General features: G+C 41.1%; 1 protein-coding gene across 1 annotated transcript; it reads right to left on the reverse strand.

The window, feature by feature from the left end:
• Positions 1 to 4,940: 4,940 nt before the first annotated feature.
• lrrc58b (leucine rich repeat containing 58b) lies at positions 4,941 to 16,077 on the reverse strand. The gene is made up of 4 exons (XM_085433762.1): positions 15,370 to 16,077; positions 9,306 to 9,434; positions 8,825 to 9,102; positions 4,941 to 7,439 (listed from the first exon to the last, which is right to left on the reverse strand). Exons 1-4 carry the CDS (start codon positions 15,825 to 15,827, stop codon positions 7,246 to 7,248), a joined length of 1,059 nt encoding a protein of 352 aa, XP_085289888.1. The 5' UTR covers positions 15,828 to 16,077; the 3' UTR covers positions 4,941 to 7,245.
• Between the last annotated feature and the right edge of the window lie 7,370 nt (positions 16,078 to 23,447).

The following is a 23,447-nucleotide window of genomic DNA, read 5'->3' on the forward strand; positions in this document are numbered from 1 at the left end:
TGACAAACCAGATTTTCCAAAACCGGAAAGCTTACAACAGGGGCCCTGCAGCAGTTATCCCAAAAGTTGGGTTTCATTTTTCAGACTTCTCAGGTGGGAACCAGGTGAAACGCAGACGCAAACATATTTACGTAAACAGGATGGAATGACTGCGTTGTGGTTAATGAACGCCCAAACAGCTTCCGGCACATTGAGTGTATTCTTCAGTAACAGCATTGTTTGTTACTTTCAACAAGTAAATATTTCAAAGCAGAATTAAATTCAGTGCAGGCTTGTAGTCACGAGAAGAAGAAAAAGATAGTAGTTGTTTTTATTTGTTATTTTTAAAATTGCACTTAAAAAATACAAGAAATTCTCTAATTTGTTGAGTAAAAAGACATAAAACACGATGTAGGCACTTGACATCCAGCTGCGTCAATGCAAAAGACCCATTGTTTATTTGTGTCTTTTTTGGACCTATATTACATTGCAATATGCATTATTTGGAAGATGGTTTTCATGTCAGTGGCTGTGGCCAAACTGTTGGTTTTAAATATGATAAAGTGCCGGGAGAACAGATTATTATGAAGCATGTTAAAATATGTAATTCAACATCATGTATTTCATTAAGGACAATTAGGTCTTCATTGGAGGCTGGCAATAGGACCTTATGAAAAATGCACTGACTACAGTACTAATCACTCATCAGTGTAAGAAAGTTTTAAAAGAATGCACAAAGAGCTGGAGTGGAATATGGGATGAGTGTTTTTAAGCTCATAATTTTTCTTGTGAGCTAAGCTCAAATGACATGATGTCAGTACTCCACTGAAAGGCTGAAATGCTGTCACCAGCTCAGTTACACCCAAAGTGTGTCGATCACTCTCGGGTTTCCTTCAAGATCAGGTTCAAAATAACTGCAGCAGCAGGTGGACTGCAATGATGCTCAGGTTACTAGGAGCTTGAATAATTGATGTGAGGACAGGGAGGGGGCTGTCACCCATAAAGCAGGAGTCAAACAGACGAGGCTGAATGGGAAGGCGAACTGGATGAAACAGGACACATGTTGTTCCACTGAGCTTAACATTGAGATGTTATAATTACCAAATTAAGGTATCAGTGAGAGCCTCTATCTTTCTCTGCCGTGTTGTGCACATGGAGCAGCTGGAAGTCCACCAAACCAAACAAAAAACAAGCAAAGCTTATAAGCTCCTGACACACCATTTCCTGTTGAACCACTCCTGAATGCACCGCTGTTTCCTGACATGGAAGCATCTGCATTTGTGGTCCAACATGTGACCGCAGCACCAACAGTGTACTGTGTGGGTGGAAGCACATTGTTCTACGTTTGAAGCATCACAATCTTCTTTTTTTTTTCCAGTTCCAAGCTGTCCTTGCCTGAGCCCGGACGCTCCTCCGTGACATGCCCAGGTTTGCCCACTGACATACCGGGAGACAAAGCCCTCTCTGGAACACCGCAGATCCTCCTGCAGTGTTGCTATGGACCTGGATTAGAAACTTTGAATCAAAGCTCCCAAGCAGGTTCCAATCATGGTGTTTCTAAAGCAGCGGATTATGATAATGATTAATGTGGTAGCTGTAAAGCATCAGCCTACACACTTGTTAAAAAAAATAAACAGGTAACAAGTGATTATGCAATAACTGACAGCTAAAGTTAAACAGTTTTAAAGAGTCCTGACGCATTAGGGGTTTGTTTACTCAAATAACTGTTATTTAATCAAATTCTCATTTTAGCTCCATTTATGGTCTCAATCGAATCATTCTCATTTTCATCGTTAGCTATATTTAATTGGATTTATTGCTTTCTATTATATAATGTGATTGATTACATTGTTTACATTGATGTAAAAATTTGTCAACATTGTGAAACTGTAGATCCAAAAAAGGAGTTTGCCGTGTCACAGTCTTAAGCTATTTGATCTGTCGTATACACTTCTGACACTCAAGCAAAGACATGCAACAGTTTTAGCAAATGCTGAAGCAGACTGCTGTTAAATGCTTTGGAAAGACTGAAAAAGTGATGCTTTTTTTGCAGCCATTCTTTTCTACTACACATCATCAATGAAAGGCAAATATATCCAAAAGCTGCAGTCACATGTTCCTTATTGTGTGTGATTAGCTGCTGCACATGGTTTCTTTCAAAGTTCCCGAGCATTTATGTGACAGTGTTGGCTGCTGCAAACATTTGCCTGAGATGAATGAATAAGAGATAAGTGATAAAAGAAGACTGAATGGCTTAAGGAAAACAAAGGAAGGGAAGAAGCTATAAACCAAAAAAACAAAAACACAGTTGCTCAGCTCTGGATGGTTATTTACCTGCCACTTCTTCTTACGCCCTTCTTGCTTCTCCGAACTCCAGCCTGATTTTCACTGTCGGCGGGATTAGCGGTATGACTTTGAAGACAAGGCTTCCTTATTGACAGGGTGTCTGCAGTGTGCGGCTGTCATAAGTAATAAGTGTAAATTTGAAAGCGATCGTGTGAGGTCTGGCACGCATGTGTAAAACATACTGGCTTTACTACGAGCTGATATGGGCTGGTATGCCTCAGACTGTGGGGCATTAAGAGGATTAAAGTATATTTAAAAAAAACACGTAGAAGTGCTTTGATTTTTGGATCACCTGCAATGCTGTAGTGTAACCACCAAAGAGAGCTGTGCTGCATGGAATTCAGCAAACAAACAAAAATTATATATGTTTGCATTAATCCTCAGATGTGACAAGGACTACACAGACGCTACCTTTCGAGAAGTCTAAAACATCCTCCTTGCTGCAGGCCCATTCTGCTTCAGGAGTGATCCGAGGTTTCAAAGTCTATGTTCAAGCAGTATTTTACTTTCTGTGACTCTGCAGGACTGATTTGACTCTTTGGTTTTGGTGACAGCTACCAGTCACAGCTAACTGTGCTTCATCACTGCTTGCGTCTCAGGTTGCATTTGACAGCATCCCCTTATTTAACAGACAAGGTATACCACTGTGTGCGTGCAAACCATAGATGTAACTCAGCACAGTGATGCCAGAGTGTTTCCTTGGTGTTTGCTGTTGGTAGAAGGGTTCATGTGCAAGTGCTGAGAGCAGAAATGAGGAACAAGAGACACGCTGCAAAAACAGGGGAACCCAGCTGTGACTTGCTCAAAGACCATTGAAAATAAACAAAATATGTGCTACCCTCTTTGCCAACCAGGCTTAATGAAACAGTGAGGTGAAAAGAAGTGGAATTAGATGCCGAGGTAAGAACAGAAACTGTGAAAAGAGGCGAGAGAAAGGAAAACAAACTAGTAGTTTAGCTGCCTTTGGCTGCTGATGTTAAAGGATTTGCAGATTGTGAGAGGCGGAATTCACTAGCTGTATCAGAAAAGGGCTCTTGGTATTCAAATGCAAGAATGAATTCACCTTCATATGCAAATGAAACCTGGACATATTCAAGCTACAAAATGGAACGGTTCGTGCAAACAACAAACACAAAGTCTTTAGGAGCCAGTGTTGCGCATGAATACATTTTAAAAAGAGTATTTCTGTGAACGCTGACCCAAACAAGTTCAGTTTGCAACTAAAAAACAGCATGAGCATGAACAGGTGCTGTGAGGTGCCTGTACAGCATTTGGTGCAACATAAAAAACAATGCAGCTTCTTGGTTTCACTACTACTAGTCAGATAATAGCAGCAACCAGTGATTCTACAAAAGCCAATCCAACCCTGTTCTTATTTAATTTAGGCATGTGGCCAGTATTAGGAAATATCTGCAAGTAACTGATCAGAAGAACTGAGTGTTACTTTTCATCTGTGATCACTTTAATAAGTACACATGCTCATTGCAAGTGTAGGCATGTAGACAATTCAAGATGACCAGTCAAACTGAGCTTCAGCATGAGGGAAGAAAGGAGATTTAAGGGACTTTGCCTTTGCCATGGTTATTGGTGCCAGAAACTGCATAGAAACTGTTGGTGTCCTGGGATTTTCCTCCACAGACATCTCTACAGAGAATGGTCCAAATGGTCCAAAAAAAAGAGAAATACCCAGTAAGCAGCAGTTCTCTGGGGAAAAATACCTTGTTTAGGACAGAGCTCGACTGCTTCAAGCTCTTTGGAAGGCAACAGACTTATTGCAACTAATGCAATGAGTGGTTGAATATCAAACATTAAAGCAGATGGAGTACGGCCGCAGACCACAACAGGTTGGCTAAGATCAGCAAACAGAGGCTACAACTTGCACAGGCTTACTAAAACTTGACAATACAAGATTAGAAAAATATTATATTTAATGAGTCTTGATTTCGTTTGCAATATTCTCATGCTTGTTCAGAACTTGGTGTAAATAACATGAAGGCATTGATCCATCCCAAATTAATTTCTTTATGACCACAGTGTACTTATCTTCTGATGGCCACTCCCAGCAGGATAGAGCACCATATCACAAAGCTAAAATCAGATTGGTTTTGGAGGAAATTTCAGTCAATAAATCTGCAGAAACAGTTTCCAGTGCCTTGTTGAGAATAGGCCACGAAGAATGAGGCAGTTCTGAAAACAAAAGGTAATCCAATATTGATAAGGTGTACCTAATAAAGTGTGTGTGTGTGTGTGTGTGTGTGTGTGTGTGTGTGTGTGTATTTATTTTTTTACCAGCATTAAAAAGTACTCTGATTCTATTAGGGTTAAACAGCAATCAATGTAGTTGTAATCACAGGCTGTGTGGATCTGAGGAGATTCTGCTGCTCAGACCAACACATACAAAAAAATATATGTAAAAGGAATGCAATTCAGTCCTTTTCAGGACTAAAACGGTGAACATGTAACTTTTTAAATTGACATTAGTTATAGTTTCAGCTAATAGTTGTGCGAATCATTTGCACACATGCATATTACAGATACCAGATATTTAAAAAGCAGCCTCTGTATTCAAATCTTATAACAATATAAATGCAACTGAAGAATTCCAAGTTGTTGCTCCCATTTGCTTTAATTCAATCAGAAAAGATCACAATACAAACACAATTTAAAGATATAACAATCAGTCTTTATTAATGTCATTATTTACTGTACATCTACTTACAATATCTGAGGTTAAAGCATTGTCTATTCCAAAGCTTGTTACAAATGTAGCACTTTAACATTTTTTTAAAAATGGATTTATACATTTATATAAATCCATTTTGTTTTAAAGGGCTATTTTGTATATTTGCTGTTAAACAGATGAGTATGGAAATCAGATAAGTGACTTTTATAAAGCTAAATTATTCACATTTCAGGGTGCATATATCAGTTTCTTCATACTTGCTTTGCTGTTAGAAGTCTTGATTAGTAAGGCACTTAGGAATTGTAACTACTGTAACTTCTGTAACATAGAAGAACGTTCTTCTGTTTTCTTAACATTAAGGTCTAATGTGAAGCCAAATTGGATTTCTTCTCCTGACTAATGGACACAAACTGTCTGGGACATTATAAAATGACCCAGCTTTCCACACAAGCAGAAAGTTGCAGCAGATATGTAACCATACATATATCACTGACTGTGGGTTTTATTCAGATACATCTTCATATGTTTATGCCCACAGAAAACTAACAGCCCTGAACATAAACACAAAGGCTGGTACTGGGTTGCGCTCAATAGCTATTGTTTTTGTGCGAACACAGTGAATGGTTTTCCCTGGCCCAACCCACATCCACTTCCTGTGAGTCAGCCTGGATAAGCATTCTTCCACATAACCACTATGAGTTAATTTAAAACTACTAAGCCATCGCAGCCTTCCCCCCCCCCCCAAAGGTGGCATGCAGTTGAGACAAAAGCACTGATAAAAGATCGCCACCTTGCTATTCGGAAGGCAGTATGCAGGATTAAGTGGGATCTAGCAACATGACAACCAAGTCAACACCTCTGAGGAACCTGGAGCGGCTGCTAATGAAAGGTCCTCTGTAGAGACAATGTTTGGCTCATCTCTTCTGGGCTAAAGTAGAAACACTGGAGCTTGGTGGATGAGGACCCGCTCCTGTGTTGAAAGCCAAAACCAGGTTTTGTTCATCTGGTTTGTGTTTAGCCAAAATGCTGCACAGCCATTACAACCCATAATCAGACACTCAACTGTTTCACAACTGCTAACAAAGCGCAGAGTGCAGGACTCCATGTGAACCATTGTCTATGACACACCCCAGTCTTTCAAAAGCAAAGACATATTCTATTGGCATAGTTAACAGTTACTTTCCATCTGTGAGGACTCGGTCCTCAGTCATCTCCTTCACAGATACCCAGGTTGTCAGTGATGATTTATTTGAAATGACACACAATGGTTTAAACTTGACCACAGTTTAGTTCTCCCTTGTCATTGAGTATGCTGACTAGACAGCCACATATCTAACTTATGGTTCACAAATCTTTGCTTTTCATATTTGGGTGATCTAAACATGTGGTTTGAAATAGCTGGAAAATTGACAGGTGTGCACTTTTCCTCAGTTATGTGGGATATCTAGCTTTGGCCAGCAATGTTTAATTTTCTTTTGGTCCTCCAGGGTTGATCACATGACTGAAAGTGAACCCTCCCCATCAAAATCCTACATACTGGTCCTTTAGTATTTTGGGGGACTGGCCACAGCAAAGTGCGCATAAGCCCATCTCAAACCACAAAAAATATTTATAGTACCGCAGTTTGAAACAGTGTTCAAAGTTCCTGCTCACATACTATAAAAAACACTGACTTTTTCTTGGTTGGCACATCAGGCTTGATGGTCAAATAAAGTCAGATGAAGGCTGACAAAGAGCTCATACTCAAAGTGAAAATGCAGACTAATACACTGTAGCATCTGCACAGAATGAAATGTTGTAATTACAACTAAACATGTTGCCCTGAAAACAAAAAAGAATCCTTTCACTCCTTCAGTCAAACAAGAGTTTTACTGCCCTCCTGTGCTCAACCATGAGGCAAGCAGGTGTGGAAGGACCTTCCTTCATGTGCTCTAGATAGACTGATGTATGGTGAGACAACACGCTTCATGAAACAAAAGAAAAAAAAAGATTAAAAAAAGAAAGAAAACCAACCGAAAACATTCATAGAATAGATTTCACATTAGTAAGTTGTCTCACTTTTTTTGTGCGTTTCAGTGGCTGAAACGGGGGGGGGGGGGGGGGGGGGAATAAAAATGTGTATGAGCACTAATATGTCCAATAAAGTCTTAATCAGGGTCCTTGTTAGTGTTATAAAAACAATGGCAAACTGTCAAGGATTTGTCTGGACAGAGGATCAGATGTTCCTCTTGGTCATACTATCCCAGAAGCACTCTCTGAAGGCGGTCAGCAGGCACACTGTTCTCTTCTTCAGACTCTGCGTCGCTCTGCGGGTTGGAGCTACAGGGAGAGGTGCACTCAGGGGAGCACAGGTAGTGCATGAGGGGTAGCCGGTACTTTCCACAGAAGTCTACAAATTTGATCTGGCGCACGCACGAATCAAAGTACACACCTGGAACAAGAAGAGTGACAGGAAATGCACAGTCAGGCTTAAGTAACAGTAACTTGTGCTGTTCTTCACACACACACACACACACACACACACCCACCCCAATATTCTGGTGGGTGATGGGCTCCGCCAGGGCTGCCCTTTGTCATAGGTTCTGTTCAGAATTTCTAGGCGTAGCCAAGTGGTGGAAGGCTTTCACTTCGGTGGTCTCAGGATCTCATCTCTGCTTTTTGCAGATGATGTGGTCCTGTCTGCTTCATCAGGCGATGGCCTCCAGCTCGCCTTGGAACGGTTCGCAGCCGAGTGTGAAGCGGTGGGAATGAGAATCAGCACCTCCAAATCTGAGGCCATAGTCCACAGCCGGAAAAGGGTGGAGTGCCTACTCCGGGTCAGGGACAAGTTCCTGCCCCAAGTGGAGGAGTTTAAGCATCTCGGGATCTTGTTCACGAGTGATGGGAGAAGGGAGCAAAAGATCGACAGACAGATTGGTGATGCGGAGAGAAGAGAGAGCTGAGTGTAAAAGCGAAGCTCTCAATTTACCGGTCGATTTACGTCCCTACCCTCACCCTATGGTCACGAGCTGTGGGTAGTGACCAAAAGAACGAGATCGCAAATACAAGCGGCGGAAATGGGTTTCCTCCGAAGGGTGGCTGGCCTCTCCCTTAGAGATAGGGTGAGAAGTTCGGCCATTCGGAAAGGGCTCAGAGTAGAGCCGCTGCTCCTCCACATCGAAAGGAGCCAGTTGAAGTGGTTCGGGCATCTGACAAGGATGCCCCCTGGGCGCAGTTTTACGGGCATGTCCCACTGGGAGGAAGCCCCGGGGCAGACCCAGGGCACGCTGGAGAGATTCTCTCTCTCAGCTGGCCTGGGAACGCCTTGGTGTTCCCCCGGATAAGCTGGAGGTGGTGGCTGGGGAGAGGGAGGTCTGGGCTTCTCTGCCTGGGCTGCTGCCCCCGTGACCCAGCCCCAGATAAGCAGAAGAAAATGGATGGATAATATACAATATGAGGAACAACAGTTGTAGTGAGCAGCTCACAAGTGTGGTGAGCATGGTGACATAACTGTGGTTCCCAACCTGGGATATGGAATTTCCATAGGAAGGTCACAAGATAAAATTAAAGGAGCTATGACGCTTATCCTTATCCTGTCATATATACTGATACAATGGATAGATGCTCATAAAATAAGTTTCAAATAAGGAGGTCACCATATGTACAATTAATCCATGTGAGATTTCTTTTGCTACATTTAAATCTGTATATCAAAGAGAGGATATCCTCAATCTGATTATCTGAGGCACACAGCTCCGGCTTGGAGCACAGCAGCCTCACCCACCTATTGTTCACTGAAACTGGTGACATGGCATGTAATCATTAGGCACAACTCACCGGCACACTTGGGGTTGGGACACTTGCTGGCCAAGTCCAGATAACGCACCAGGTTTGCAGGCAGGTCAAAAGGGGAGTACAGAAGATTTCGACTCTTAACGGTGCGCCCTGCCAGCTCTAGCAATGAGGGTGGATCGTAGGTCATCTCCTTGACAAAGCGCACAACCAGCGGGTTGCCTCTAAGACTGAGCTCCTGCAGGTGCACCAGGCTCAGGATCTCTCTCGGCAGGTAAGTGAGCAAGTTGTTGTGTAGGCTTAAAGATCGCAGAGAGTGGAGCCTAGAATCGGATGCATAAGCACTCTGTCAGTTTTGTTTGCACTTTGATAAAAATCATGACTACTTGAAAGTTCAGCTACCAGATCAATGCAGGATAAATTACAGTTCTAACTCAGATAGCATCTCTGAGGAGACCATATAGTCAAGCTGTAGGTAGACTGGTGTGTGGCGATTGCTAGGATAGTTGGAGAGTGCTGATATTACCTGGTGAGCTGCGGTGGGACACTTTGGATGCGGTTGTCACACAGGACCAAGTAGGTGAGGTAGGGCAGATTCGCTACTTCAGGAGGAATGGCTGAAATAAGGTTTCCGCCCAGGTACAACATCTCCAAACTGACAGATGACAAAAGGAAACAGGTATTGATTTGCAATCTCAAGATTTTTTTCCTCCGTGCATCACACAGAGCACCATCTTTCATATGGTGCTCTGTTGTAGAGCATCCATTTCTCTCCTTTGTGATTTTTACCATGACAAATTTAAATAAATAAGTCTAAATGCAATAAAATTACACTTTCCATCACAATTGCTGCTGTGCAGGTATTTTTTTTCTTCCCCCAATTAAACTCCTATTGTCTATTGTTCCTATAGACAATAGGAGTTTATAGCCATAGCTTCAGACTCCTGTCAACCCTGCTGATGGCTGAGGGCCACAGATACCACAAAGAGCACTGTATTAGCCACCAATGATGATTTCATCTCATTAAATAAACAAATAAAGTGTTACATTAAAGTATGCCACAAGGGGGCGCTGAAACTTCACCTTTTCATGGTCAGAGTTCAGGTTTGTCACCAAATATGAAACTTTGCTTACAAAATATGTTGATTTAAATAAAAAACAAAACAAGGACATGAAATAAATTCTGAGATGATGATGATGACATTTACATTGAGGAAAACAGACATACATGCTTGTTGCTAGGCAAAAAAATTAAATAACCCCCCCCCCCAAAAAAAAAAACACAACAAAAAAACCCCCACCATGCTGAGTTATTATAGGTATCAAGAACACGAGTGGGTGGGGGTGAGGGGATGGCATCAAAGAGAGACATGAGAGAGCTATGGGTGGCTGGTCAGCGAAAGTAAGCTGTCAGGCCATCTGCCTGCAGGAACTGATGACACAGCGACTGCGAGACATGAAGCCATTATCCTGTCCTTGGTGGCTGAGCCTCTCTTTGAAAAGAACGGAGACATTCAGGGTCTGCTCACTGCCCACACCAACACCGTGAAACAAAACTACTGACAATTTCAAAGACATATCATGAACTGACTCATGGTACATCATCATCCATGCATAGTTTTGTTATAGCCCGCTGCTGTATTTTATAAACTGTCATTTGATCACAGCAGTGTTAGTGATAACTTGCACAATGACCAGCCATCCTACAAGATCGCTTGCTGAGACTAATGTTTGGGTCATGGGAAGGATAAACCTAAAGAAACTTGTTAGTATAGCACCTCTCTCCGTCTTACAGGTATCTAGCTGATATGCAAGGTTTATCAGCTAATCAAGTTCAGCGCGTCCTTAAAGGTTATAAAGCTGGTTCATGTGGTTACATGTACTTTGTCTTCTTCTTCTGTTTGCACCCCTGAAACACCACAGCACGACACATTCATTCACTGCTTGCCTAGATAATTCACCAGTTATTTTTTTGTATTAGTTTATTGGCAATATGACTAAATGTCTATTTTGTAGACTCTACAATTAATCCCCCCCCCCCAAAGTCTGTCACAAATCTTATGGAGTTGTATCAGGTCAATTGTCTTTGTAGGTTCTCAGTCATCCACATCGCAGTAATCTAAGGAGCTTGGAATGAAAAGTGACTCAAGTCCCCCCCTTTAGATTAACCATTTTTGGGAAATATAGTCAAAGAATACTAGCTTGACTTTTTTCCCCTTTATATAGTCTATAATATATATTAGAGATATTATATAAAGCCTGACTGATTTATTGGTTAGCCAATATTAACCATTAGTATTGCCTTAAAAATCCCATATCAGGCAGGCTCTAATCTTGTACACACATTTTAATGGAAGTCACTTCTTGCATTTCAATTCAAAAACAATGTCCAGAGGATCAATCAAACAGTCTTAATTCACAGTAGATGCTTTGACTTTAAAAGACAGAAATGCAGCATAAGTTTAGATTTAAAAAAAAAAAAAAAAACATATTAATGTAGTTGAAACCTTTATTAGGATAACAGATTTGGCTGCAGTGACAGTTTTCGCATACAAGCACCATCCAGTGTGCTTCAGGATTTTTTCAGATGCATTCCATCTTTCTCATCCCTGACCAATCAGTGTTGTCTCTGTGATCCAGGACCTCCTGGTTCATATACTGGGCACTGGATTGTCCTTTCATGTTCAATAAAACACAGTGCGAACCAGCTCTGTGTGAATGAGGCTCACAAACTCACAGGGTCAGCGAGGACGGACTACAGGCAACTAGGTCAACAAGGACAAACTGAAAATTACTCAGGCAGAAAAATGTGTAGAGTTACAAGTCATTTTGCTGCATGAGGGATTATTTTTGAAGAACAAGAAAAACTTAACATACAGTGATAGTGAACACAGATGAGTTTGTATGACGTAATCAATTAGATCAGGAGACGGCCTTTAAACCTGTGCTGTAACAAGTCACTGAGCTTTTTGGAAACAAAGATCACCAGTGTGTAATCAAAGTGTGCTTATCAATGATTATGATAGCAAGTGGACAGTAACTTTCCTACATTGCAAAGAGACTTAATGAACCCTTATCAGGTGCTATAGGACACATAACCAAAAGGAATCTCTTTGCGTGCACAACTGTTGCCAGGGTGCTTCAGCTGATGCAGCATTAAAGCTGAGACAAGAACGTAAATGTCCACACACACACACACACACACACACACTTTATTAGTCCTGATAATAAAGAAAAAAAGTATATACTGTCTTTTTGCAGCAATTAGGTGGCTCGTCTATAAAATATCCCTTTTATGATATGTTCACATCAAATGTGAAGCCAAGTTTCCCCTTTGTGCAAACAGAGTCAACTGTTTGGGTTTTTTCAAAGTCCTCAAATATTCACTTATATTTGTTCAATATTCTCCAAGACCCCCCCCCCCCCCCTTTTTTTTTTTTCTACATAAAAGAGAAGTTGAATCATAGGTCTCAGGCTGCCCAGAAACAGTTTAAGTATGTTTGTCCACCATTTCTGGTTGTCATCTGAAGATGAAATATTTTGAACTCTCATTTGGTCTGAACACATCTTCAGACATCTACTACTTTCCATTTAACTGGCATCACCTGAAAAGGGCTTTGTAACGATCCTACTTCCACATCATCGAAGTAATGAGTTTCGAAAGACAGCCGTGCAACAAACTGAGGGAAGCTTAGCAGTGTGGAGTTTCTTTTATTGTGTCATTAAGTTATTTTAAGTGAGTATGCAAGAATATTAACAATTAAGCCCACCATATCCATTCTGCTCAATAAGCACCTCCAGGAACAGCCACAGTCAGAGCCCAGACTTCGATCCATGTGAGAATGTGTAGTTGAATTTGGAAAATGCAATTCAATGTTGAACAGTTTTCAAGGAAAAATGGTGAATACAATACTGTACTGTCCACATATAAAAGGCTTACTGTAAAAAAAAAAAAAAAAAGTCTAAATACTTCCTGCCAGTATGTGTCTTATAATTAAATTTAAATAATTAAATCGGTTGCCTCTGAGCTGCAGTATTTTGTACGCGTTGATAAAACGATTAGGTTTGATCTTTGGCCCAGCATTCGGTCACTGTGACACTTGTACCTGTCAGCAGTTCAAGATAAGAAGTCCTTACCCTGCTTTGCCCCATTTAACAGAAAACAGGGCTGAAAAAGTTTTGAACAGACTTGAGCTGTTCGCTTTTATTTTGAAATGAGCTCCTCTGATCTCAGTGAACTTTTGAGCTTGGTTATAAAACCACGTTCTTGCTCGTGAATTTATTCAACTGCTCACTTTCTGCATTTTCTGCCAACAATGTCTTCAACAGTGCCGCAAACCTCCTTTCTGAAATTGAATAATCAAAACTTACAAAATAGAGTTAGTGTCTTATTCAACATGAAACCAAAATGAGCGACTGAGTCAATAAATTCACCAGCAAATTTGTCAGGGTTAAGGGACATTTTCCCATACACTCCAATCGAATACAGCCACAGTCAGACAGCCCTAAACACCATTTGGCAACCAGCAGCTTCAAGTGGTTGCAGGAGGTTGATGGCAGTTGCTGTGAAAATAGGAAAGCAAGCCTGCGACCCCGTGCAATCACCTGTCACTGGGAAAAGTGTATTCCCCCTGTTGGCAAAACCCTCATAGTTTCTTTGGTTGCTACTGCAGTCACAGTTTGAATGGAAGTGAAAGACTTTTCTCCAAAAACTTTTTCTGAAATTTTTGGCTGCACAGCTGGAGCAAAACTTTTACTGTAAAAGACAAACCTCTTCCATTTCCAGTTTTTGTCATACCTTTTCAAGTTGTTCCGTTGCTCGGCTAGTAATTAACAAATGTTTGCAGACAAACATGAAAATCTACAAGCAACTGTTGCAATATGCAAGCAACCAAAGCAATTAGTAGGATATTTCTAGTGAAGAACCTTCTTACAATCGGATTTCACCCAGCGAGAGCCAGCAACCACAACCAACCAGTAGAGAAATACATTTCCCTAGCAACCAGTCGAAAGATCCCATTCGATATGGCACAAGGAGTACTGCGAGTACTGCTGGGCCCAATACTCACATATCCTAATATATTCCCCAGAAACAGCATCTACTTTTCTTCTTTAAAAAAAAAAATAAAATAAAAATAAATAATAATAATAATAATAATAATAATAATAATAATAATAATAAGTTCAAAATACTTGCAGAAAAATTAAAAATGATATATTATTTCAACAATTTATATATGAAATTAATATGGAATTTCACATACATTTTAATTTTAAAATGTATGTGAAATTCCATAACATAAAGAACAGCAGGAAAAAGTAATTTTTACTAAGATATTTCATTAATCACCAACTTATGGATTTATGCATTTTAACATGTTTAGCGTCCAATAAGTTCAGAAACATCAGGAAACAAATTGCAGATCTTAGCAGTAATATTTTAGTCGCCTGACAGGTGAGATTTAGTTGGCTATATTCAGATATTGTTGCTGACTGGCTGAGCAGAGCCAGGCCAAGTCATAAACAGTCTAAGCCCTGAAAATGTCACATAAGACAGGTTGATGAATGTATATTTTTATTGTGTAATCATACAAGAGAAAGTGAATGTTTGACAACTTAATGCTACTGGGATAATAATTTTCATTGTCAGAGTTAGGACAGTGTTTATCCACACTAAGTAACTGCAAACAGATTGCAATAAGTATATCTGAGATTTAAAAAAAAAAACAAAAAAAACAAAAAAGGATGTATGAACAAAACAGGAAAAAACAAAAACAAACAAAAAACAAGCAAAAAAAAAAAAAAAAAAAAAAAAAAGCAAGATAATGGTATGCTTCCTTTATCTTAGTTATTTATCATTATGATTCACTAACAGTGATTCAAACAGATGAAAGCCTAGACTTGACTAGATGCGACTTTGCATTAAAACCATAGGCATTATCACTGGTAACCAACTACTAAGTTAGCAAGTTTCTATTTAAGTTAGTTAATATTGTCTGTTTTAACAATTGCATTGCTATGCAAATAAATTTAAAAAAAAATATAAGTCTATGCCTAAATAACAGCTAACTAGTTTTAGAAACTTATTGTCTGCTGGTTTCTTTTATTTATTTATTTATTTTTTTTACAAGCACAATAGTTACCCATTATAACAGTTGTGCCAGATGTATTGTGCCGAGACGAAGCGTGGACAATATATAGTTAGTATTAGCAGCGTTGAAGTGTGTCGTTGGTGGTGGGTTTAGCTCGGGCCGAGGGGCCCAAAGGCTGGCCCGTCTCTGCAGCAGATAACCATAGCAACGACCATAGCTAATTACATTGTTAAATTTAACCAAAAGGGAAGTCGTAAAAAAACCTATGTAGTGACCAATACAGGTAATATTCAGAGGGCTTTACTGGAGAGAAATAAAAGATTGATTCCTCTCCACCCCCTCAATTATCAGTTGGTCAGATTATATCGTATGCAATATAGTCGATTGCCTCAAGCAAAGATATGCAGATTGGACACTATACGTAATCCATTACCTCAGCGCTGGACTGAAACGTCACTCATATATTGACTTTTCGGCCGTTTTGTGTTGTTACCTTACCTGGTTAAGTTTTCTATCTCTGCAGGTATACTTTTCAATCTGTTTCCTCCGAGTGAAAGCGACTGCAAGCGCAGCAGTTTGGTACACTGAAGCGGGATCTCCTCGAATCGGTTCCCGCTAAAGTTCAGCACCTCCAGCTGCAGAGAGCCGAACTCCTTGGGCAGCGAGAACTCGTCCAAGCGGTTGTTCTTGGCTATAAGTGTTTTCAGCTTGGTCAGGCGCATAATGTCCTCACAGATGAACGAAAGTCCGTTGTTGCTAATGTCCAGAAACTCGAGGTTGAAGAACAGGGTGACCGACGACGGCAGCGAGCCTAGTCGGTTGTAGTTCAGGTAGAGTTGTTTGGTGTCTCTTTTCCTCCTGTCGGTGATACTGTCAACGCTCAGAGTGTTCAAACCCAAGCGTGAGAAGTCGAGCACGCCGTCGCCCACTGCCGCTGCCCGTTCGTGACTCTCCATTTTGGCAATTTTGTTTCCTTTTTTTCAACTCTGCAAAAGTTTCGCAGAGAACGTTTAACGTCAACGCGTGACTTAGCTCCACAAGTTGCCTATTTTTAACATAAAGCACGAGCATCTACCAGTAACATTTAACAGCATTTCTAATCACGTCTAAATGACTAATGTATTGCTTACAACAGGCTGAAATAAGCCACAATAGCTACACCGAACGCTGTGAGGCTCTTCTACTCGCAGCTGTTGGGATGGCCTGTGGCTTCCTGGTTCAGATTGGCTGATTCTCCATATAAATCCCGCCCACCCACGCGCCCATTGGGTTCGCTCCCGATCTGTCATATTACATGGCATTGATTAAGGGAGTTGTAACTGATTTTTGGAGTTTATTAACAGTTTCCTGGCACAAGTTGCCATGTACAACCTCTGACTGCATTTTTTTCCTTGTTTTTGTGTTTTTTTTTAAGTCTTACGAAAACGGGACAGTGGTGGCCGATGATCGATAAAATCAGCTACCCATTTTCTCTGCCCTTATGCAACACGCGTCCTCTGTTACGTTATGCAGTTCAATGCTGACTTGGATGTGCATGGAATGAGAAATAGGTACAGGATAATTGGGTTCCTCCCACTGAATTCAGGTCTATGCATAAAAATGTCACAGCTTATTCACCGCGGTAAAGTGAGCGGTCATTTGTGAGCCGCGGTCAAGCCAGCTGCTTCTTCTTCGCCGCATAAATTTCCTTGCGCTTTTACACCAGTCTTTACGGTAGCGCCTTTTCGCTTTATATCCTTGCTGAAAGAGCAGAGTGAAGTATTTAGTGAGTTAATAATCTGTTAATTTATGTGACCCCATCTTTATATTTTATTTTCACTATATATGAAAGTTGCTAATATGTAAGAAATGTTTATTCTCTGAATCTGTAATATATGGTGCATTTTGTTTGTATGTTTATATTACTAATAAAGAAAAAAAAAAAAAAAAAAAAAAAGAGCAGAGTGAAGCTGACCCCCCACCCACTTGAAACGTAAAGGCAAATAGGCGGAGCGGTTAGTGCTACGTTTGTGCAGATTTGTGCAGGTAAAATTAGCGTTTGTGCTGCTACGGTTTCCGAGATATTAAACTTTATTTTATAGGTCATTCAAAGGTCACCATCTCCCCAGACTGCTCCAAAACGGGCCAAAATGGTCTACTTTTTTAGTGCTACGTTTGTGCTGGTTTGTGCAGGTAAAATTAGCGTTTGTGCTGCTTCTGTTTTAAAGATATTAATGAAAATGTAAAGGTCAACCAGCCCCCCCACATTACCCAAATCCAACAAAAGTGGTATCAAACGTTTGTGCTACGTTTGTGCTGGTTTGTGCTGCAAAGATTTTCGTTTGTGCTGCTATCATTTTAAAGATATTAATAACAATTTCTAGAGGTCATCAGAGGTCAACCAGCCCCCCCACATTAATTAAATCAAACAAAATGGGTGTCAATCAACTGTGCTACGTTTGTGCTGGTTTGTGCTGCTAAAATTTTCGTTTGTGCTGCTTCTGTTTTAAAGATATTAATGAAAATGTAAAGGTCAAAAGGTCAACCAGCCCCCCCACATTACCCATATCCAACAAAAGTGGTATCAAACGTTTGTGCTACGTTTGTGCTGGTTTGTGCTGCAAAAATGTTTGTTTGTGCTGCTAACATTTTAAAATGTTTAATAAAATAACGTCTTGATGCGTGCTTAATCATCCAGGTAAGTAAATCCCAAAAGGTTGATTCTGTTCATCTGGACATTTTCAGTTGGAGAAACGTTTCGTCACTCATCCAAGTGACTTCTTCAGTCTCAGCTGACTGTAGGTTTCCCCAACCATATAAACAGTACATTTGCATAGTGAAGGAAACTAGCGCCACTGAATGAACAATGTGCCGGGGGGTTAATTCCATGATTGTTAGTATGCAAATTCTTATGACCATTGATCAATGACAACTAATCAAAGCCTATTGATCAATGGCCATGAGTACCATTCACAGAAAGTGGGGAATGGCTACAATCACAGCATTGTAGGATGGCGAAAGATGTACCCTTGGGCCCCCCTTCTCGATCCAGAGATGGTCAGCATCCTGACAGCCCGATGGACGAAGCTGTCTCTCAGTCTGCTGGTTCTGCCCCGGAGGCTCTTCAGTATCCTTCCTGATGGCAGCAAACTGAAGACGCTGTTGAAGGGATGAGTGGAGTCACCTGTAATGGAGACGACCTTCCAGATGAGGCAGGTGCAGTAGATCTCCTGGGAGAGAGGTCCCCACAATGCTCTCGGCTGCTCTCACTACCCGTTGTCATTTTTTCCTGCAGAACCCAATGCAGGAGTCATACCACACAGTGATGCAGCTGGTGAGGATACTCTCAACTGTGCCTCTGTAAAAGGTGCTCATAATGGGGGTTGAATCTCTTGTGCTTCTCAGTTTGCAGAGGAAGTAGAGTCGCTGTTGGTCTTCTCCACATTCAGGGACAGGTTGTTGTTGCTGTACCACTCTGGCAGATGGTTAACTTCACCCCTGTAGTAGATCTCGTCGTGGGTCAGCAGAGTGAAGAGAAGGGAGCTCAACACACATCCATGGGGAGCCCCCGTATTCCGTGTTCTTGGGCTGGAGGTGTTGCTGTTGACCCGTACTGTCTGCTGTCTTCCTGTCAAGAAATCTAGCAGCCCGTTATACAGCAAGGTGCTGATCCCCAGCAGATCCAGTTTGGGAATGAGTTGCTGGGGAATGATGGTGTTGAATGCTGAACTGAAGTCTATGAACAGCACTCTGACATATGAGTCTCTAGTGTTCAGATGTGTGAGGGCTGAGTGAGGGGCAGTTGAAATTCCATCATCGGTTGAGCGTTTTGACCGGTATGCGAACTGAAATGGATCCAGGTTGGGGGAAAGCAATAATTTGATTTGATGCATGACTAACCGTTCAAAGCACTTAACTTAATAATGATGGAGGTGAGTTTGACAGGACGGTAGTCCTTAAAGCAGGAGATAGATGACTTCTTGGGTTCAGTAATGATGGTGGAGGGATCTCCACACACTGTCTGGGGATTGTGTCACCACGGTCTGTAGAGTGGGCTTGTAGTCTGTGATGGTTTGTATTCCTTGCCACTGCCTCCAAGTATCTCTGCTGTCGCTGAAGCTTTGCTGTAGCTGATGCCACGTGACAGGTTTGCCCTTGCTGTTCTTAGACTCACCTAATTCCCGGCTCTGAAGGCTTGCATTTTTCAACTTTAGGAGCATTTAAACCTGACCTGTGAGCCATGGTTTCTGATTGGCCCAGACAGTGATAGTCCTGGTCTCTGTGACATCATCGATGCATTTTGGGATGTAGGCAGTGACAGTTTCTGTATATTCCTGAAAGTCTGTGGTGTTGTCGTGTGTGGCGGCCTGTGGTGGAAAAGCAGTGCCTCTGAGGACCCTTCTGGCCACACCTGTACCTGCTTACGAACTGGTTTGGTGACTTTGACCAGGGGCCTGTGGGAACCCATGGCACACCTAGATTTCTGCCTGCACTGACCCTTATGCAAAATAGGTGGAATTAAGACAGTTCCAAAAGCAAACACAACTGATCAGTGCTGAGAGTGGTCCTGTTGCTGAGGTTGGGATGATCCTGTAATCTCTTATGAACGACCTCCAACGCTTCTATGACTGGGATGCAAGTGAAGACAGATGTAACATCTCTCTCTCACTGTACATGTACTGTTTATAAAATTAGGGAAACATAACCTGCACAAACAAAATAATTTGCAGGACAAATGTTTGACATCAATTTTGTTCGATTTGAAGAAGGTAGGGGGGGCAACTTCACTCACGGGTGTTTATAAGGTTGGGGAAACCTACAGTCAGCTGAGACTGAAGAAGTCACTTGGATGAGTGACGAAACGTTTCTCCAACTGAAAATGTCCAGATGAACAGAATCAACCTTTTGGGATTTACTTACCTGGATGATTAAGCACGCATCAAGACGTTATTTTATTAAACATTTTAAAATGTTAGCAGCACAAACAAACATTTTTGCAGCACAAACCAGCACAAAGGTTTGACATCCATTTTGTTTGATTCCATTAATATGGGGGGGCTGGTTGACCTCTAGAAATTTTTGTTAATATCTTTAAAATAATAACGGCACAAACAAAAATTTCTGCAGCACAAACCAGCACAAACGTAGCACAAACGTTTGATACCACTTTTGTTGGATTTGGGTAATGTGGGGGGGCTGGTTGACCTTTTGATCTTTACATTTTCATTAATATCTTTAAAACAGAAGCAGCACAAACGCTAATTTTACCTGCACAAACCAGCACAAACGTAGCACTAAAAAAGTAGACCATTTTGGTTTGTTTTGGAGCAGTCTGGGGGGATGGTGATGTCATCAGCAAAAAATATAACTTTTAATATCTCAGATACCGTAGCAGCACAAACGCTAATTTTACCTGCACAAATCTGCACAAACGTAGCACTAACCGCTCCGCCTATTTGCCTTTACGTTTCAAGTGGGTGGGGGGTCAGCTTCACTCTGCTGATTGAAAGCCTAGACCCGTGCACACGTGCGCGCGCGCGAACAGTCACACACGCGCGCACACACACAAATTACAATGGAACAGCCCAATAGAGTCAATACAATTATGGAAAATTCAAAAATTCATTAAAAATCATCCTTAGTAGTTGAGGTCCAACTTTCAACACATTCCTTCTCTGCACCTACTGTACCTGTGCGCCAGGTTTCATCCAGATTTACTGTAAAATTCCTCAAAAATTAAAGGACAGTTATATGCAATTCAATACAGCCAATACACTACAATTATGGAAATTTCAAAAATTCATTAAAAATCATCCTTAGTAGTTGATGTCCAACTTTCAACACATCCCTCCTCTGGGACACCTACTGTACCTGTGTGCCAAGTTTCATCCAGATTTACTGTAATATCCTTCAGAAATCACAGTAAATTTGTGTTCAGTTCAATACAGTCAATACACTACAAATTTGTCTATTTCATAAATTCATTAAAAATCATCCTGAATAGTTGAGGTCCAACTTTCAACACATTCCTTCTCTGGGACACCTACTGTACCTCTGGGCCAGGTTTCATCTCAATCTGCTGCATCAATAATTGTTTAATATTGATGGATCAAAAGTGCTGCTGAGAGAGTCATGACAGGGACTATAAAGAGACAGCATATTTGCTTGTCTTCACTGACTCGCTCTGAAATCCAGATTTTAATTTTGGAATATTAGGTGTGGTTCCTATAGAATTTTAAGGTTGAACGGTAATCAGAGTCTTCATCTCTTAGACCTCTCTTCTGTGGATGCAGCTCACATCATTCTGTACAATACGATCATTTTTAATTCTACAACTGTTTATAACCTGCATAGTTCACATTTCTGTATAGCTGTATATCTCATATTCTGTATAGTTTTTTAAATTTCATATTCTGTATAGTTTTTTAAATTTCATATTCTGTATAGTTTTTCATATTTATATCCTGTTCATAGCCTGTACATAGCTTGTACTCACTACAGCCTGTAACTATACTTATAGTTATAGCATATTCATAACATACCTTCATACCGTGTGCATTGTAACATACCATAATAGACCCATTTCTGTAATATACTTACCTACCTATATTATTGCTAATATATATTCTAATATATCTATATCATGGCTAAAGCACTTCTGGATGGATGCAAACTGCATTTTCTTGCCTTGTACCTGTGACATGTGCAATGACAATAAAGTTGAACTCTATTCTATTCTAAATTAATTCAGAAGACAAACACCCGTCTCTGCTTTTGAGATTAGCATTAAAACCCTCAGTTTTGACAAATAATACAGTTATAGTGGATCAGGTGACCCTGGATCTTCCCTTATTTGTGCTGCAATAAGCCTAGGCTCTTGCTGGCTTCCCATCATGTATGAATTCTTTCCTTCTTTGCTCGTTCTGTGTTTATACACCTCTCTGCATTTAATCATTAGTTAGTATGTATCTCTTGCACAGTGTATATGTTGTCCTATGGCTGTCTCTCCTTGAGCCTGCCAGATGTTTCTACCTCTTCAAATGGAGTTTTTCCTTCCCACTCACACTAAATGTTAGCTCATATGGGGTACTTAAATTGTTGGGGTTTTCTTTGTATTATTGTTGCGTTTTTACCCAGCAACATAAAGTGTCTTTAGGTGACTGTTGTTGTGATTTGGCACTGTATAAATAGAATAGAATAGAATAGAATAGAATAGAATAGAATAGAATAGAATAGAATAATGTACTTCAGACCGGGAGATTGGCAAAATGTATAAATAGGATGGCGATTAGGGGAATTGGAGACAGCTGTGTAACACAGCAGGGATACATTGGGAATAAGAAGACAGTGGAAGTAAGACTCAACACAAGAAAGAGACAAGAGGCCACCAAACTAAAACACAGACTAAGACACACAAGCTTGACACAGACAAAAGCATAAACAGACATGAAGACAAGACTGGCTTTAACACTAGAGTGTTTTCACAAGTCTTCCATCCACTTGTAGAACGCTGAAGAAGAACTACACTTAAAAGCAATATGGAACTGAAAACAAAAGAACACATAATGTAAACATATAATCAAATAATCCAGGACTCACAAACAATGATATGATGAACAGAACTATAAAGAACAAAACTGAGAAATGCTTGGTAAACTGACCAAGGACTATGTCATCATGTCATTTTTAAATATCATACACTCAACAAAAATATAAACGCAACATCTTTGTTACTGCTCCCATTCCCCATGGGATGGACGTAGAGACCTAAAATTCATTCCAGATACACAATATAACCATCCCTCCCAAACAGTGGTCACAAATCAGTCCAAATGTGTGGTAGTGGGCACATCTGCTATATTGAGATAATCCATCCCACCTCACAGGTGTGCCACATCAGGATGCTGATCTGACATCATGAGTAGTGCACAGGTGTACCTCAGACTGCCCACAACAAAAGGCCACCCTGGAATGTGCAGTTTTGTCTCACAGCAAAATGCCACAGATGCCACAAGCAATGAGGGAGCGTGCAATTGGCATGCTGACAGCAGGAATGTCAACCAGATCTGTCGCCCGTGCATTGAATGTTCATTTCTCAACCATAAGCCGTCTCCACAGGCGTTTCAGAGAATATGGCAGCACATCCAACCGGCCTCACAACCGCAGACCTCGTGTAACCACACCAGCCCAGGACCTCCACATCCAGCAGGTTCACCTCCAAGATCGTCTGAGACCAGCCACCCAGACAGCTGCTGGAACAATTGGTTTGCACAACCAAACAATTTCTGCACAAACTGTCAGAAACCGTCTCAGGGACGCTCAACTGCATGCCCGTCGTCCTCATCGGGGTCTTGACCTGACTCCAGCTCGTCGCCGTAACAGACTTGTGTGGGCAAATGCTCACATTCGATGGCGTCTGGCACGTTGGAGAGGTGTGCGCTTCACGGATGAATCATGGTTCACATTGTTCAGGGCAGATGGCAGCTGAGAATGTCCCAGTTCTTGCATGGCCGGCATACTCACCGGACATGTCACCCATTGAGCATGTTCGGGATGTGCTTGACCGGTGTATACGACAGCGTGTACCAGTTCCCACG

The sequence above is a fragment of the Copadichromis virginalis genome, linkage group LG16 (assembly GCF_057382275.1).
Source record: "Copadichromis virginalis isolate Kocher_CV1m ecotype Utaka linkage group LG16, C_Virginalis_male_GT1.1, whole genome shotgun sequence".
Lineage (NCBI taxonomy): Eukaryota > Metazoa > Chordata > Actinopteri > Cichliformes > Cichlidae > Copadichromis > Copadichromis virginalis.

Bases quoted from the DNA above. Each gene is read 5' to 3' on its own strand.
- lrrc58b (XM_085433762.1), bottom strand. From the start codon at position 15,827: ATGGAGAGTCACGAACGGGCAGCGGCAGTGGGCGACGGCGTGCTCGAC. The intron at 9,435-15,369 runs GTAAGGTAACAA...GTCATCTGTCAG, and splicing joins GAGATAGAAAACTTAACCAG to TTTGGAGATGTTGTACCTGG. The intron at 7,440-8,824 runs GTGAGTTGTGCC...TTCTTGTTCCAG, and splicing joins TCCCAACCCCAAGTGTGCCG to GTGTGTACTTTGATTCGTGC.